This window comes from Phodopus roborovskii, unplaced genomic scaffold (genome assembly GCF_943737965.1).
Source record: "Phodopus roborovskii unplaced genomic scaffold, PHOROB, whole genome shotgun sequence".
In the NCBI taxonomy this organism is placed as follows: Eukaryota; Metazoa; Chordata; class Mammalia; order Rodentia; family Cricetidae; genus Phodopus; species Phodopus roborovskii.
In genome coordinates, this window is record NW_026125939.1 from 246768 (window position 1) to 266419 (window position 19652).

The 19652-nt window shown below is 38.5% G+C and overlaps 1 protein-coding gene across 2 annotated transcripts in view; it reads left to right on the plus strand.

Annotated features, from left to right (window-relative positions):
• Positions 1–2444: 2444 nt before the first annotated feature.
• Mospd2 (motile sperm domain containing 2) overlaps positions 2445–19652 on the plus strand; it is a 42024-nt gene continuing 24816 nt past the window's right edge. For both annotated transcript variants that reach the window (XM_051179060.1, XM_051179059.1), the window contains exons 1-3: positions 2445–2564; positions 2710–2779; positions 17171–17326. In XM_051179060.1, coding sequence (XP_051035017.1) covers positions 2556–2564; positions 2710–2779; positions 17171–17326 — 235 coding nt within the window. In that variant the 5' untranslated portion in view covers positions 2445–2555. The remainder of the gene's footprint in view (positions 2565–2709; positions 2780–17170; positions 17327–19652) is intronic.

Below are 19652 nucleotides of genomic sequence, written 5' to 3' on the forward strand. Positions count from 1 at the left end.
ACTCTTAAAATAATGCTTACAAATATCTACAGAAAAAGGCAGACATACTTCTTATTTCACAATACATCTTTATGAGCCGAGGAAAACTATTATTCAAAATAGGGGGAATTGAGGGTGAATACAACTAACTATAATGTACTGAAGAATTAAGTAATTGTGATCAATCACTTGTGCTTATTATCTCTGTCCATTACAATCCATGCACTGTATTATTTCAGGTTTATAACTATTCTCTCAAAATAAACATTCTTACCCTTCCTTTCTGTAAATCCAGACCCCTTCTTTAACAAAAGTGAACCGTCCAAGGTTGAAGCATTAATCTGTGCTTATAATACTAATCAGCAATGTTGCCAGATTTAGACAAGAGTCACTTTACCTTTGAGTCAACCCTGTTAATCATATCACCATGCCATGAGTTTCCCCATTAAGAACAAACTGCCTATAGGAAGGCAGTGTGAGAGGATGAGTAAACTAGATGTAATCAATGGAAAATGTGCTAAATTCAATAGACATAAAATTGTTGTTCTCTCTTGTTTTGGTGGCTATCCATACAGAGTCACACTTTTAAGTGACTACAACACATGGAATGAATTAAAAATACAGAAATCCCAGAATGGCACTGCTGTATTTTGAATGACAGTATTGAAATATGTGAATGAGGAACAAAGTTCATGATTAGGGGATAATTAATAAGTAATTTGTGGAAGAGAGAGCTGACTATAGAATTTAACATGAAAATAAGTTGAAATGTGTATCTTTGGTATTTGCATTTCTGACCTGACCCCAGAGAAATAGAGCCACAGATGGCAAGATACTATTCCTCTAAAGTATATGTTGCACTACTATTTGTAACATAAAAATTACAAATTTGAATGATTAGCAGTAGGAAAATAAATAGATGGAACATCACACTAGAGTTAAAAAGCATGTATTGAATATCATGATGGCTAAATTTTAATACAGACTATGGGGAGTAGAGTCTTAAGGAGCTTTTTGCTACTCAAATATTTTTATGAATGTTTTCAAACAAGTTTTAAACAATGTCTTCAATTCTTCCCATAAAAATGTATATATAACTCGATATGGGCAAAGGTGCTAAGTGCCTTATTATGGTGAACAAATGAGGGATTTATGAGGGAAGAGTTGGGTTTTCTTTTTTGGTGGAGGGGAAGAGCTGCTAGGGATTGAACATCAGGCCTGCATTCCAATATGCACCATGCCACTGAGCTATAGCCCCAGCACCTAGGGGAATAATATATACACAATTCTGACAAGTAGTTTTCAGTATCTATTATTTTTAAGAAAGGCAGTATTGTTATGTTCTACTAAACCACCAAAGCTAAAGTTAGTGCCAGTGCTTTATAAATCTAAGCTTTTATCAGCCTTGGCAACATTTGCATTTTGCCCTGAATAAGGATGGTGACTTGTCCTGCAAGTTTGGCAGCATCCTGGCTTGTACCCATTGGAAATCAGATACACTCCCATTCCCAAGGTGGGACAACCATAAATGTCACTTACATGGCAGACATAAGAGCCCTCCTTAAGAACAAACACCTCAATATAACACCTTTCCTCTAAACTTTCTCTTTATGTTGTTGCTTTTGTTTTTGGAGACAGGGTTTCTCTGTGTGTAGCCCTGGCTGTCCTGGAACTCGCTCTGTACACCAGCCTGACCTCAAACACAGATATCTGCCTGCCTCTACTTTCAGAGTGCTGGGATTAAAGGTGTGCGCCGCCACCGCCCGGCCTCTTTTAACTTACTATAACCACTTGAACTCAGAGTTCAAAAACATTTGCCCTGTAAGCATCTCACACTCCACAGCCAAGAATGGTGGGTACACCTGTAATCTCCATCAGAGAGCTAGCAACAGGAGCGTGTCTGGGAGTTGAGTCCAACCTGGGCTATGGACCAAGTTTCAAGCCTGTCAGTACTATAATACGAGACACTACAACAAAAAGTCTTAACAGAAATAATCGACGAATATAGAGAACACTCACAATCCACATTATCCGCGACGGGTCAGGAGATAAAAAACAGTTCTCCAAGGCAGCCAAATCGCCAAGTTCCAGAAGCGCCAAATAACTCCAAACCTCCCGCCCGCGCATTGCACGCTGGGACAGCGGGCCCAATAGCTGAGTGAAAAAGCGGGGAAGGCAGATCCAGGCGGTTGCTAGGGGAGACCTGAGAGGGCGGGCCTCCCGCGTGCTGGAAGCGAATGATCTGCAGAGCTGTCAGAGGCTGTGCTTCAGGGGAGTGCTCCAGACGGCTGGGGGCGGGACAACAGTGCCAGGAGGACGTCGGAGGGCGGGGTTTCTCCTCAGAGAAGCAAGTGGGAGCCCAGCAGAGCACTTATTCCCGCCTCTACCCCGGACGCCAGTATGGGATTGGACAGTTCGGAGACACTTCCTTCTACCTTCCGGTGTCACGCGACCGCCTCCTCCTCCCTCCCTCCCTTCTTGGTCTACCTTTGGGCTGGGCTGGCTGGTGATGAGATACTTGGCTGCCGGCTGTAAAACTGGTGACGGCTACTACAATCAAGTCCACGACTGTGACCATGGCCGAGGTGAGCAGCACAGTACCACTTCTGGGTTCCTGGACCGGGAAGCTGTCTTCCAGGCCCAGGGCCCCTGCGCTCCGTTTCAGGTGCGCTGTGCAGAGAGTGATCTGAGTTAAAGACCTACTAAGGTTCTGTTGTGTCTCCCATCCAGAATAACGTTCAGAATAAAGCCAAGCTCATCTCTGAGACCCGGCGGAGATTCGAAGCTGAGTATGTGACAGGTGAGCATGTATTCTAGGGGTTGAAGCGGGATGTGCGGTGAGCATGTCCAACTTTTGCTGCGGTGTTTGTGGGTGTTTTTGCTGGCAGATGTTAAGAACTTTTCAAACCTCAAGGGTAAAATGCTGTACCTCTTTCAGGGGTTTGCCATACTCTGTGCACTGCTTCAGTTGGGCAGATGGTGTGCTGGCTCCTTCCTTTAAAAGGTTAATGTAAGTTAGAAATATGTCTAGGATCTCATGTTCATGGGCCTGGCGGGCTATTTGATCAATGACATAAATGACACATAAATGACACAGTGCAGTTCATGGTTTCTGTGCATGGCTTTCACCAGAAAATGAACCTGGAAGCTGTCATTGTACTTTTGCTATATTGTTTGTAAGTAATTTGGCAACCCAGTTCCTTTTATTTTGCTTAATTCCGCTTCTTAAAACCAAAAGTGCTACTCACAAGTTCTTACCACACTCTGTATTAGAAAGTTTCTGTAAGTGTAGAATTGATTTATTGATTGAATATTCAATGTCTCAATGGCATAGATACTTGTCATGTATTTACTAATCAGTATTTTTTAATTTATGTAATTTTAATTTATGTATTTTATTTAATTTATGTAATTTATATAAGATTTAAATGCTCAAGTTGCTGTCTGCCTTGATTGATGCTAGTCTAGGCCCTTCCACTAAATAGTTTACTTACATGTTCTGAGTTCCTGTTTCCACATTAGTGAAACATACATAAAGTTAAAGGATTAAGTGAAGAAACATATATCAGATCATTAAGCATGGAAGTAAAAACTACTAGGTTGTCGATATAGATTTTGCCTCAATCATTTGGTTACAGTGGAAGGAAGTAAACTTTTGTATTTTGATTTTCGTGCTTACCAGAATATCCCTATACACTTACACTGTTCAGTTTTGTACACCAGTTGATGAACAAATAAGGAAACATGTTCCAAATAGCCTGGTCAGTAAATCTTTTCATACCTCCTTGACAATTTTATTCATGCATCAAACTTTATACCAGAGAGTTGCAAAAGCACTCCATTTACTTTTATCACAGGCATCTCACTCATGTCTATTATCATATCTCGTTATAGTAAGGAGATAATTCTAAAACAACTTTTTATATGAAAATAATCATTTACAGTATGTTAAGACATAATTCATAACTAATGAGTTGATGATTCTATAATAGTCATTTGCTTATACTCAAGGGATTAACCAGAAGATAGATAAGTTATGCAATCCTCAAGGTCTTGGGGTTAACTTGATTCAGTCTTCTCATTTTTAAAATGAGGGAAGTGAAGTGTAGTAAGATTAAGCAATTTGTTCAGAATCCCTAGTGTTAGAGTTTTGGCCTGGCCTACTACTCAGGCCCTTTGGATTTCACTGTAGTAATCTTTCAGCAACATCGCAACGTCAGATTAGATCATGTCACTCCCTAGCTTGAAACCCTTCAGTGTCTTCCCACTGCATGTATTTAGAATAAAGTTCCAGTTCTTCTTGATGACCTACAAATGCAAGGCCACATATTGCCTAGCCCTTGGCTACCTGTCCATCCTCACTTGTTATTACTCTTCTTGGTTAGTGCACATTTGACCACTCCCTGCATTAAGAAACATAGAGATAGCAACCCAGTACACAGACACACACAGGCATGCACGTGCACACACACACACACACACACACACACACAAGTTCATTAAAAGGTATTTAGTCTAAAAACATGTGACTAATGTATTTTCTGTTGGACTTCCTTTTAAACATAAGGTGATCCACAAAATTGACATCACATTCCAAAACATGACCCACAATTTGAAAAACATAGCTACACTGCTTCATTTGTGTTCTTCAAACAAAATGCATCTGTTTGCATTTTGGGACATTTCCATTTCTCTCAGCCTGGGATGCTTTTCACCAGTTTGTGTGTATGGTTAGGCCTATTTTGTTTTATTTGTTTATCTTTCCAGGGTTTAAATGTATCTGAGAGGCCTTTGCCAGTTATTAAGTAGCTTCCTGTCCAGCGTACTTTCCCTCCTACCCTATAATTGTCCTGTTTGCGTATTGTTCATTTCCTCAGTAGATGACAGATGGGATTAGTTAGTAATAGCAGCCTATAGAAGTTGAAGACAGAATATTTATGTAGTTTTCTCACTCCTCAATACCTTTCACACAGTTCAGTATATATTCTTTGAATTAATATAGCACTCCTTGAAGATATGCATTAGAAGATGATTGGGAGAATTGACATTCCAAATTAAGAACTAACCTAACCAGATCCCCTTTCCTAGCAAAAGTCTGGTAAAGAGCAATTTCATAAGGACATTTTTTTTTCTTCAGAGAAAGGCACTGTGTATGTCATGGGGTGGTTTTACCCTTAAATAGATACACTTATATAGGTGAGCTGGTATGTGAGTTATGTACATGAGAGTTGTAAAAAGATTCTATGGGCAAAGAAAGTAGAAACCACAAAAGACTTTCTCACCTGAAAGTTGCAGGTGTACCCTGATATAATAAGGCTTTCTAGTTTACATGTATTCTTCCCTATAAGGTTGCTTTTTTGAAATTAATCTTGGGAAAGCCAATGTGGTTCTTAATGTACATAATCCTAGAACTCAGGATATTGAGGCAGGAGGGCATTTGAATTCCAAGATGGTATGATCTGTTATATGGAGTTCTAGGTAAAGATGAACTAAAAGTGAAATCCTGTCTTTAAAAAGCATAAGTAGTAGCTGGGCAGTAGTGGTGCAGGCCTTTATCCCACCCAGCACTTAGGAAAGAGAGGGAGATGGGTCTCTGTGAGGTCAAGGATAGCCTAGTCTATGGAGTGAGTTCTAGGACAATGAGGGCTACATAGAGAAACTCTGTCTTGAAATATCAAAAATTATATATGCAGAGAGAGAGAGAAAATAGAAACATTAACTTTATGTTTGGAAAAATCTTTTGTCTTTCACTGTTTCTGTTGTAATTAACACTAGTTTTTCATACAAGCTATAATGATGTTTTTCCTAAAGAAAAATATTTATTATCCACAAGTATCTCCCTTCAGACATTCATTTGAAGACAGATTCTTGTGAATTCCAATCTCATTTTTTGTTCCTGTAGAAAATATTACCAAATATGGGTAGATTTTTGAGCAGAAAAAAGAAGAAAGTACAGGTCCATAATTATGGTGCTTTTTTTCTGTCATTGTTACTGTGAAAAGTTTCACTCTGAGTCTCAAACGAGAAACATTTCCTGTTCTTTTCTTCTTTTTCTTTGTGACAATAATTTATTCAGCTCAGAAAGTGCTCATTATGTGCTTAATTCTGTAAATCAGGTTGTCAGTATTAGAGAAAGGTGAATGATAGAGCCATTTTCCTAACTTGTACAATCTAGTGACAGCATTAGAACAAAGATAAACGGCCAAATAAGGTGAACTGCATCACAAGTAATAAGAACCAAAGTGATCCCTTGGCATTGTGGCATGTACCTGTAATCCCAGAAAGTGGGAAGTGAAAGCAGGAGGATTGTGAGTCCAAAAACATTAGCCTTGACTCCCTAGTATTTGCAATCCAGCCTAAGATCCATGAGACCCTTTCTCGAAGACTGATGAGTGCTAAGACAAAGAAAGATACCTATTGCTTGGTGATGGGGTTAGTTCTGGGTTAAAAGCAATGTCATGGAAAAGCTCAGCAGCTCCCAACCTTAGAAAAGCTTGCTCTAAAACATGCCGCTGTTGGGAAATAACAGAATGTTTAAGAGCTGTTTGCAGCCAGGGAGTGGTGACACACACCTTTAATTTTAGCACTCAGGAAGGAGAGGCATGTGGTTATCTGTGAGTTCAAGGCCAGCCTGGTTTACAGAGTGAGTTCCAGGGCAGCCAGAGCTGTTGCACAGAGAAACTCTGTCTTGAAAACACAAAACCAAAACCAAACAAAAAAGATACTGATCACCTAGTAAGAGCTCTTGGGAATGATGCCATTAAAGGGGATCATGGAACCCTGGTTCCTTTCTCTTCCTGTTGTTCCTGGGCCATATTGTTAGCAGTTTGGGCCTGCTACATGCCTCCTGCCTGATGTCCCTCCTCACCACAGCTTTAACAGCAACTGGGCCAACTGATCACAGACTGAACCTCTAACACTGAGCCAAAATAAACCTTTACTCTCTTGAGCTCTGATATTTGTTGTAGTGACAGAAAGCTGACTAACCCAGGTGGTATTCTTATGAACTTAGGTGGAACTGGGCCAGGTAGAGAAGGTAATCTAGGTGGGTCAGACAGTCTGAACAAAGGCACTGATGTGAAAACTATGCAGCATGTTCAGGAAGCGTAAGAAACTTGCTGTTGTAAGCCTCAAAGAGATGTGTGTATGTGGATGAAAACAATAGAAGTACAGTGTAGAGAACTGTGGAGGTCCAGGTGATGTGTGTGTACTTCAGTATAAGTGGAGAGCCGGTTGTGCTCAAGAGGTTTGTCTGATCTTACAGGTATGGGAATTTATTTAAATAAACTTAGTTGATGACAGAAAAGTAAAAAAGACTCCATACCATCTAGAAATAGTTAAGAATGGTAGAGTTTTTTCTAATCTTTTGTCTATATCCTATGAAAGCAAAGTTAAAGGACCTTCCTGATTTCCATTTGTATGTTACGTTTTTTATTGACGTGATCTTAATCCCCCATCTTATAAAGGAGGCAATATTGTATATATATTTTTTCATATTTGGATTTATTCATAAAAGACAATTGCCATTTCATTTAAATAATCCCTTTTTGGACATTTAGATTGTCACCATGTTTTTGTTAGTACAACTTTATAAAGCACTTAAGATTACTTCCTTTAGATTCATGTCTTAGAATAAAATTATTGTTTTCACAAATAAATACTTGGGACTCATTTGATAATACATATCAAACTTCCGCCATACAGGCTGGACAAGTTCATTTCTACTGGCCTTGTTGGATTATTTTGGTCGCCCACACATTTCATCATTTCATCATTTCTTCACTAATAGCTTTTTTTTTTTTTTTTTTTTTTTTTTTTTTTTTTGCAGTTTGTATTTGATTGCTAGTTTGGCTAAACTTCTTTTCGTATGATTTTATTTATTTATTTATTTATTCATATGACTTTTTTGTTTATGACACTATTATTGATTTTGGCAGTTTCTTAATGTATTCAGAATTACTCATTGTTGTTACAAGCAGTTTTCCCACCGGCCTGGTCCCACAGCCATGCCAGCCCCAAATAACACACAGAGATGCTGTATTAGATATAAAGCTGTTAGCCAGTTACTAGCATTTCTGATTGGCTAGCTCTGTCTTAAATATTAACCCATTTCTATTAATCTAAGTATTCCCATGTGGTCTTATCTTAATGGAGAGAGGGGCCAATGTACCACCCTGTTGGTCCTACATCTTGAAACTCCTCCCTACTACTTCCCGAATCCTCCTTGTCTCCTAGTCCCACCTATCTTGCTTTCCTATTGGCCAACAGTGCTTCATTCATTAACCAATATGAGACGCACATTTACAGAATGACATCTCCCATCACATTGTTTTGTGGTTTCTTGAGTTGCTTTACAGAATGACATCTCCCATCACATTGTTTTGTGGTTTCTTGAGTTGCTATTTAAGTTGATTCCTCTCACCCAGTGATGTCTCTACCCTTTTAATTTTTATGTTCTTTTAGTTGAATGTTGATGGTTTTAATGGACATAATCTCTAAAGCATGAAAGAATGCACAACCATGTATTTACTATTCAGCCATATTACTTTAGACATTTCCCATGCACTGTGACATTTGGGAGACACTTTTCTTGCATTTTGGTGTTACTCATTCTCTTGTTTTTTATTAGTTGTATCACCTATGAAGTCTCCTCCACCAAAAGTTTATTAAAATTTTGTTTCTCATTTTTACTTTTATATAAAGACTGGGCATACATTCCAATGATGTGCATCAGTTTGAAACTCCTTCATATTGTGTAATATAACTAAATTTGGAACTGTAATAGTTCATACAATGCATAAACCAATTGATTAATTTTAGGCTTCATATGTTTTTAGTGCTGCTGTGAACAATGCCTATACTTTTTGCATACATAAAGTGACGATCTTTTCATTAGCTTTAGTTATATTTTCTACAATGTATGCATGGGAATATTACATATTCCATATGTATATAATTATTTGTCAATCAGTTTTTGAAAAGGATTGATTTTTTTCCTTCTTTTATTTAAAATTGAAACAAAGTTGTTTCACATGTCAATCCAGTTCCCTCACCCTCACATCCTCCCCTATTACCCCCACCAAACCCCAGCCCATCCTCTTTCTGCTCCCCAGAGAGGGTGAGGCCTTCCATGGGGAGTCTTCAAAGTATGTCATACCATTTGGGGCAGGCCCTAGGGGGTCTGGGTCAGTCCTATGCTGGTTTGCCAGCTATCAGACTGGAATGCCTGAGCTCCCATTTGTTCAGGTCAGCTGAGTCTGTGGGTTTCTTCAGCCTGGTCTTGATCCCTTTGCTCCTTCCTCTCTGCAAATAGATTCCAGGAGTCAGGGTCAGTGTTTAGCTGTGGGTGTCTGCTTCTGTTTCCATCAGCTACTAGAAGAAGGCTCTAGGATTGTATATAAGGTAGTCATCAATCTCATTATCGTGGAAGGGCATTAAAGGTAGCCTCTCCACTATTGCTTAGATTGTTAGGTTCATCCTTGTAGATCTCTGGGCGTTTCCCTAGTGCCAAATTTCTCCTTAAATCTATAATGGCTCCCTCTATTACGGTATCTCTTTTCTTGTTCTCCTCTATTCCTTCCCTGCCTCAAACTTCCTGTTCCCCCATCCTCACCTCTCCTTTCCTCTTCTCCCCTTCTCTTTCTCCTAAATCCCGGCTCCCCTCCCTCCATGCTCTCAATTTGCTCAGGAGATCTTGTCCCTTTCCCTTTCTCCAGGGGACCATGTATGTCTCTCTTAGGGTCGTTCTTGTTTCCTAGCTTTTCTTTCGGTGTGAATTGTAGACTTATAATCTTTTGCTCCATGTCTAAAATCCATATATGAGTGAGTACATACCATGTTTGTCTTTTTGTGACTGGTTTACTTCACTCAGGATGGTTTCTTCTAGTTCCATCCATTTTCCTGCAAATTTCAGGATTCCATTGTGGTTTTCTGCTGAGTATTCCATTGTGTAAATGTACCACTTTTTATCCATCTATTCAGTTAAGGGGCATTGAGGTTGCTTCCAGGTTCTAGCCATTATAAGTAATGCTGCTATGAACATAGTTGAATAGATGTCCTTGCTGTATGAATGTGCATCTTTTGAGTATATGCCTAAGAGTGGAATTACTGAATCTTGCGGTAGACCAATTCGCATTTTCTTGAGGAACCGCCATACTGAATTCCAAAGTGGCTGTACAAGTTTGCACTCTCACCAGCAGTGGAGGAGTGTTCCCCTTTCTCCACATGCTGTGCAGCATAAATTGTCATTGGTGTGTTTGATTTTAGCCATTCTGGCAGGAGTAAGATGGTATCTCAGAGTTGTTTTGATTTGCATTTCCCTGATGGCTAAGGCTGTTGAGCACTTTCTTAAGTGTCTTTCAGCCATTTTAGATACCGTCATTGAGAATTCTCTATTTAGTTCTGTACCCCACTTTTTAATTGGATTATTTCATGTTTTAGTAACTAGCTTCTTGAGTTTTTTGTATATTTTGGAAATCTGTCAGATGTGGGGTTGGTGGGAAAAGATATTCACCAACTCCACATCTGAAAAGGATTGATTTTTATCCTTATGTTATATCTAAACTTACCAAGCCATTGCTTTAGAGGACATTAAATGCGGCTTTCTACAAAGGCTTGAGCCGTAATCTTAGATGAGAATGAAGAATTGATAGTCCTCTTATTTTTTAATCTTTAGTCCCAGTAACGGCCCTTTTCATTACCTAGAAAATATTCTTTTACCTTTCAGTGTTTTTTTTTAATTCATATATCTAGGCAATATATCCCTTGTCATGTATCTTCAGTTTTAATGTTTAGTGGCATTTGCAGTTTTAAGCCACCTGCTCATGAAATAATGCCGGTTCTAGGATGGTGATTTTGTTTTAGTCACATTTATTTTAATAGCTTAGACAGTAAAAGTACAGGCTATTTATCTAATTTACAGTGTACTTTTCATTGGTTTGTGGTACTAGAGAGCAGTGCCTTTACTTGAACTATATCTCTGACTTAACTTGTACTCTTCGTAACAGGGTACAGGAGTGAATTTTCATTACTGAAAATTTTATCTCTAACAATAACTCTGATTATGATAAAACACCCTGACCAAAAGACAACTGAGGGGAGAAATTTATTTCATTTACAATCTAGTATTATGGGTAAATGGAGATGGGGATGTCAAATAGCAAGTCACACTACATCTGCAATCAAGAGAAGAGAGAAATGTATGCATATATGCTCATTTGCTTACTTACATGTGCTTCATTCCTCCACTTACATAGTTCTGGACTTCTTGTCAAGAGAATGATGCTGCCTTCAATGGGCTAGGCCTTGCCACATCAATTAACTTGATTAAGACAATCCTCTAAGACATGCCCACAGCCCAATACAATGTAGACAATTCCTCATTGAGACTCTTCCTAGATGGTTCTTGGTTGTATCTAGATGGTAATTAAAGTTAACCATCACAGTAAAATATCTGAAACAACCAAGCGTGATAGGTAGCTCAGGTCTGTAATCCCAGCACATGAGGTGAAGATTGGAAGATCAGGAGATGAAGGCCAGCCTCAGCTCTTGTTGTGTCTGAGGCCATCCTGGGCTACATGGATCCCTGTCTCAAAATGAAAACATAAAACAAAACAAACAAGAAACAATCTCTAGACTATTATTGAATAGGGTCATATAAAAATTCCTAATGAACTTTTCCCCTTTAGTAAACACTTTACAAAGAATGAGAGGACATAAATTTGATACATCTCACTAAGCAATGTTATAAAATTTATGGTCACTGTAGAACTTAATATCATCTACTTTTTCCAGTTGGCCATGGTTCTTTTTTCATTATACTGATGTACATTTTCAGAGAACAAGACATTCAACAACTGAAAACCTAATTAATGATATATGTGTAGCCTTAAAATGCAAGTTCTCAGAATTATAAAGGAAACTCAAGAAATCCATAAGCATGTGAAGGAATCCATCCCAGCACATTTCTTTCACAGCTAGAACAAAGTAGGTGAAAATATTCTTACAATTTTAGATGTTAACAGCACAGTGAACAAACTTGATTGTAGACACACAGATGAGTAGGTTTGTATATGTGTTTGAGTGTATATATTCTCCTACCCAACAAATAGGAAATAGATAATTTTAAAATATATTTTTGACTTTTGGAGCTTTTGCTCCAATAAAAGAAGTCTCAGAAAATTCTAAAGCAACTAGATCATAAAGGCCAGGTTCTCACACCATTAGGCAACTATGTTTGGAGTCATAATAAACAGGTACTTAAAAGCAAATTAAATTTTAGGAAGCCAAAACAACTACCTCCATGGATTAATAACTTCCCAGCAATGTGTGTAATTCTTACTTCTGTTAAATTATCCGTGGTTTAATAAGGGTATTACAATGAAAAGTACCAAAAATATTAAACTAATAGAAAGCTTTATGGAACGATTAGGGGTAATTTTAGCCAAAGTCGGTAAGCTAGGTTTGTTTTATTGTATTAGTTTTTTGGGTTTTTTTTTTTTTTTTTCAATTCTGGGTCTTTGCTGCCTAGGTTTTTGATAACTTTATTTTCTGTCTGTAAATTTTTAACTTTTCAAAAGGGCAAGAACAATACAATCTATTATTGAATATCTGTGCCCTGAGAAATGTCAGGGTTGGTCGGGGAGAGACTTACACTGGGATAGTCATTCTGATTCAAAAATGTAATGTGGTAATAGGGAGCCCAGGCCCTTAATTGAGCTAGGAAAGCTCTGTACCAATACACTATCTCCAACCCTAAGATATGCTCTTGACAATAGAGTACAGGACTGTTTTGACAGCATGGCAGCAGAGTAGAGCACTCCCCTCATGCCCTCTCCCTCATTACACACGGACTCTGACATTTGCAGCTATGGTTTAAGGAGCTGGTTCCCTAAAATGAATGCTTATTGCTTATTTTTCATGAACAGTATTTCCCTATGGGGTGTGTGTGTGTGTGTGTGTGTGTGTGTGTGTGTGTGTGTGTGTGTGTGTTGGAGATTGAACCCAGGGATTCATACATGCTAAGCTAGCACACTACCATTCTACCACTGAGTTGTTTAACTTAGCCTTTTTGCTCAGTTGTTAGTTTGAAAAAATATCTAGTTAAGTCCCCCCGGCTATCATTGAATTCACTGTGTAGCTGGGGTAGGCCTTTAGGCCTTGTACTTATGATCTTGCTGTCCTGGCCTCCTGAGTAACTGGAATTGCAGGCTTGTGTCTCCAGGCTTGGATCTTTAATGAGATGGACCCCACATTCTCCCATTTGACTTGGACTAAGTAGAGCAAATACCAAACTGTACATAATGAGTCCACACTGAGGCCTTGACACAGTCCATAATATGTAAGAATGGTCAAAATCCATTAAGTCTGTTTAGCCTGGGATAACTAGCTGGTGACTGGTAAAAATTTAAACCTTGATACTCTTGAAGGAAAGCAACTGAAGCATAAAGTTCCACTTTCCCTGCAACTTACTAGAGATCACCCATGGCCTGTTTCTATATAGCCCTCACCTGACAATTATTTTGGTTTGGTTTGTATTTTAAAGTGCTTTTAAAACATATACAAGGAATTGACAACAGGGTGTCTGTGTCCCTAAATGTTTAAGATATTTACCATCTGTACCTACATGGGGTAGGGTGGTGGGAATTTCCAAACCCTGCAGTCAACCAGTGGTTCACTAAATACGGTCCTTATTGCAGCTTACTGATTCTTGGATCTCCTCCAAAATTCACCATCTGGGTATGGAACCCAAGAGTGCCTGTGTTAACAGCCCTTAGTGGTTCTGTTGTATGCTAGAACTTGAGACTTTTTCATCATAGAAGATTACCTTTCACTGTCTTCCTCATAGCTCGACAGATGGAAGATATTCAGAGTAGATTGTGGCCATCTGCTAAGGGAGTGGGTTTTTTGTTTTTTGTTTTGTTTTTTTTGTTTTGTTTTGTTTTGTTTTTTGTTGTTGTTGTTTCCCAATGACTTCCATACTTAGCATATCCACAGTCTGCACTTCTCTTTCCAAACCCCTGTCAGGACTTTTATCTGATCTGTCATAAAGATTCATGGGGGAATCTAAGGCCTAGTTATGAAAACAAGGCATTGTGGAGGCTGGCAAAATGGCTTAATGGGTAAATGTGTGTACGACCAATTCTGACAAATGGAGTTCACCTCCTGGAACACACATGGCAGAAGGAGAGAACTGGCTCCAGAAACTTGTTCTCTGACCACCACACATGCACACATGCATGCATACTATAAATAATACAACTAAACAGATGAGTAACAAATGATTTTAAAAGAAACAGTGGCTTTTGTTGTACTGAGTATAGTTAATGATGTCCTTTAACTGTGATCCAAAGCCATAGAATGCTGACTGTTGACGTATGCTCTGTTCTCATTCTCCTTCCATCTATTGTATGCCCCATATCTCTCTTGCTATCTTGTGTCCACTCCTTCCTTCCTCCCTTGGCCCTTTCCCTATATCCACTTGTTCTTTATCCCTCTTTTCTTCTGCCTCTCTCTGCTAAACCCTACCTCTTCCTCTACCCAGCTATCACTTTCTCTGATTTCATTTCTGCCTGCCCAGGATTAAATGGTTAAAACAGCAACAACAGAATTTGCTGTGTAAATACATTCCTATTAATAATAATGTTAAATGGAAACTTCTGATTGCAGAGATCAGTATCCATGAAAACTACCAAAGGAAAGAGGGATTTAAATGTCTAGTAGTCAGCTGGGTAGTGGTGGCACACGCCTATAATCCCAGCACTTGGGAGGCAGAGGCAGGCAAATCTCTATGAGTTCAAGGCCTGCCTGGTCTGCAAAATGAGTTCCAAGGTATCCAGAGCTGTAACACAGAGAAACCCTATCTTGAAAAACCAAAAGGAACAACAACAACAAAAAAAGAAAATTCTAGTAGAGGTCAGTGTCTTGATGATAGTGCTACCAGTAGTAATAATGTGAACAATAATGGTTCACTGTTTTATTGTGGTTACTTTTTACTGAGCTTGTATCACTTACAAATGTCTATGTAAGTACTTTTCAGTATAGTCTGGGACCCTAGTGGATACCCAAGACACTTCAAGAAACCTGTGAGGTCAGACGGCTTTTATCATAGTTCTAAGGTATCATTTACATTTTTCATTGTGCTGACATGTGTACTGATTATACAAAAGCAATAGCAGGTAAAATTTATGACTATGGCCAGGGCCAGAAAAGTAGTCATTGTGTTTATCATGTTCAGGAAAGAAGGAGAGAGAAAAGCCAGACTGTGCTTATGCTAACTTGGATATGGGGCAGACTTTTTCCTGCAAATGGATGAAGGCAGCTGTAATTTTAAGGAAAATAGCCTATGGGTACAATGGCCAATGGCATGATCCCTCCTTAATGAGACAGAGCTATGTTAACTCTTTTAAAGTCATCTTATGCTCTCAAATGTCATTTATAATTAAAGGAAAAATGTACTTGGAATACTAATGAATTTTAAAATTCTAGAGCTAAAACTATTTTCTAAATTTGTTGTACTGTGGAACTACTCATTTCATACATTAGAAAAGTAGAGCCCATATATCAAAGTCGATACCCTAGGTGACATTCTTCAAATGTGTGATTTATGATCTCATATTTTATGGTGTTTTAAATTTCTAAGTACTTCATACATTCTTTTTCATCTGACCCTCACACAGCCCTCTGAGTATATAAAAGAGTTTGCAGATGAAAAAAGGGGATACTCAAATAGGTTAATTGTCTCAATGCTCTTTATACTTTTCCTGCCCTTTCATCTGTTATTCCGGGGTCCTGAACTAAAGGCAGTACAAGTGGAGAGGACGAAGACACTACACAACTTAGCAACTAAATACTTGTGAATGAAAAGGAAATGCAGAAGCCAGAGAAGTTTCTAAAACTGCTTTAGCAAGAAGAGGGAATGGAGAGTTGAGGAACTAAAAGTAAAGACAGAATAGAGTCTGTCAGTAAATGTTATGTCATCTGCTCTGGAGAATCCATAAGATATACAGGCTGTGGACCTTACTGTTAACTTGAAAGATGGCATGCATACCAGTAACTCTAACTCAAGATAAATAGTATTGAATGCTTTAAGAAAAGCTTAAATGAAGATCTGTTGCTGCTCACTGAAGAATAACTTTTGGTCACAGGAAATATTTGCAAGAAGAGGAAGTATCTGGTTGAATTTGGATGTGTGGGGGTGATTCCAGGGACACATAAAGAATTCACTTACAGTAAACTAGTGAGGATAGCATACAAGGAGGAATGTCTGGTATAGAATTTATTGGGGTATATGTCATCTATATGAAGACACACAATTATAATTATTATTGGAGATCTTGGCCTCAGAGTCTGAAAACATAATGATAATGTGTTATGGTTTAGATGTGAAATAATCCCTTAAAAAAGCTGGTAGCAGATGAGAAGTGACTGGATCGTGAGAGCACTGACAAATTCATTGATGAGTACATAGCTGAGTGGTCTATTAGGAGACAGAGCCTTGCTGGAAGAAGTTAGTCACTTGGGGAGGGGGCTGCAGTTGTATAGTATACCCATTCCCTGGCTCCATACTGGCTCTCTCTCTGCTTCCATGTTCTCTAGTACCATTCTGCCATGACATACTAGGCCAAGGAATAATAGAGACACAGAGTAAAACATCTGAAACTGAGACACAAAATCAATGCTTCCTTGGCTGATCTGCTTGGTACACCCCCATAATCCCAGTACTTGGGAGACCAAGGAAGAAGGGCCACAAGTTGAAGACCACTTTATAATCCACCAAAAATAAATCTTTCCCTCATTGATTTTTTTTTTTTGTCACAGGAATAAAGTATTAGCAAGTACACTCAGGATAATAGACAGTTTTCCACTTGACTTTTTAAAAAAAAACGATGTTCTGTGCCATGTACAGAAGTACACACCTGTGACTTTAGCTACTAAGACTGAGGCAGGAGGATCGCTTGAACTCCAAGGATTCAAAAACATCCTGAACAACATAGATAATTTCTCAAATCTGTAGTCTTTAGATATCTTTTTTCTTCTCTCACTTAGGAATACAGTCAGTTCTTTAGATTGCGTTTTCACCTAAAACACATCCCTATGTGTGTCTCTCTTCTCCTTTGCCATTATTTTTTGTTATTTTTCACAGCAGAATTAACTTTATTTAGATGTTCATTACTGTTTTTTTTTTCTCTAGAAAAGTCAGAAAAATATGATCCACGTGATGTTGAAAGGCTTCAACAAGATGATAACTGGGTTGAAAGTTACTTATTTTGGAGACATAATGTTGTGGATGAAACACTGAAGATGCTTGATGAGAGTTTTCAGTGGAGAAAAGAGTTTTCTGTCAATGGTAAGCTGTTGGACTTAACCTTGACAGGGTAATACCATATGTATAAATCTTACTGTTAGATGTTTGTCTGTATTTGTACACATCTCTAGCAGTCATCATAAACACTAGAATATTACCTTTAGAGGCCTAATCATACTTTTCCTTTAGGGGCCTAATCATACTTTCAAAGGGACAGTTTATGACAAAATCTTAGGAGAATTATTCATAAGAAGATCGGATGACAGGGAACCGAATCACACATTGTCACTAAAAACATGGTTGCCTAATCTAATCTGTGTTTGGTTTGATTTCATTAAACAATGCAAAATAATCTTCCCTATTAGCCCTAGAAATAAGAAGATATTGCTGTCCTGTGTTGTTTTTTCTGTTGTTGGCCATACCTTTCCAAATCCCCAAGTGGCATGTGCTTTTGAGTGTTCCATAACTGAATGGGAAGCCCAGCAAAGCCAGCTTATCTCCAAGGATTCCTATGGCAGCCTTTTCTAAACTCTCTTCTGCTGGATGGAAATTGGTCATCAAAATGGGCGTTTGAAATCTTAGAGTGAAGTTTACAGTAGTTTTCAGATGTATGAAGAATTCTGCAGGAACTCTAAAACATTGACAAGAATAAGTAGACATAACTACCCATATCAACTGCCTATAAAGCATTGCATGACATAGAAGATTATGGACTCTGGAGTGACTGGGCCTAAATAAAGCCTTAATGCAAAATAGTTAACAAGGCTAGAGCTAATTTTCTCCCCATCCTTTATATTAGAGTCCACAAGAAAGGGCATACCTAAAATCTAAAAAGTGAAATGATGCAAAATGTGAAAACTGTAGGCAGTTTAAACAAAGAAACATGTATTAATCAAGAAAAAAGCACACATCTGTAATTTCTAAATCATGGACCGAATAAACTTATTCAGAGTAAAGTTTGAGACTCTAATACTAAATTCAACAATGCCTGATTCTTGTACAGGTTGCTAGTCTCTGGTGACACACAGCAACAATATGAGATAGGCAGAGGGAATGAGAGAGAAACCTTGAAAGTTCTCTGGGAAGTGCTAGCGAATGAAACAAAAGCCTTCATGCGCTGCCTTTCCACATTGGTCCTCAGCTTCCCTTGGAGACCAGTCTATTGTTTGTCTTTCCTGAATTTTATATTGTTTCTTGAATCATTTTTCACCTGCTCTAAAACATTAGATTTCTGTATATAAAGCTTTGTGGAAAAATACCATCTTGGGGGTAGAGAAGTAGTACAGTAGATAAAATGGCTGTTGCACAAGCAAGCATGACTAAGTTTAGATCTCTAGCACTCACTTCAAAGGCTAGGCATGGCAACATGCACTTGTAAGCTGAGTGCTGGAGAGGTGGAGAATGGAGAGGACACAGGATTCCAGAGAGCTTTGCTGGTCAGCTAGTATATTAGTATAACCAAATCAGGTCAGCAAGTTCAAAATTCAGTGAGAGACTCTCCTAAAAGTAAGGTAAGAGTGATAGAGGAAGACAACCCACAACACACACACATACTCACACACTCACACACACAGCACGCACACACTCTCACACACACAAACACAGACATACACCACAGTGTGGGGACTAGAGAGGAAGAATGGGAACGAGAGAAAATGGCATCTTGTTAGACACAACAGTGATTTTTTTTTTCTCCCCTCAAATTCTAAGGTTGTGTGAATATTTTATTAATATAGTTTTTGTTTGTTTGGGGGGAACCTAGGGATAGAATCCATGACCTTGTCTGTGCTAAACACACTCACACACATTCTCATACACACATTCACACATGCACACTCATATGCACACAAGCACACACACACACTCACACACTCATGCGCACACACGAACACACACACACACACAGTGTGGGGGAACTATAGTGGAAGAAAGGGAACAAAGAGAAAATGGCTAGCATCTTGCTAGATAGTGATTTAACCCCCTCTGCAAATTCTAAGATTGTATGAGTATTTTATTAATGTAGCTTTTGTTTGTTTAGGGAGAACCTAGGGATGGAATACAAGACCTTGTCTGTGCTAAATGTACCTTCCTACCACTGAACTACACCCAGAAACCCCCAGCATTAAATCAAATGGTCTCTTAGTGTTAACATGGGCTGATAAGTCAAGTTGTTATTTGAAACCCAACCAGAATCTGCGAAGCTATCTACAAAGATGAGAGTTTCCCATGTTCTTTCCATCATCTGTAAATATTTTTTCAGTTTCCTCAGCAGGAAATAGCTGTTATATTACCAACCACTCTTTCTAATATTAAAAAAAATAAGTTACAATTTATTTAAGATTTAAGTAAGTTGAATCTTGCTCAAGTT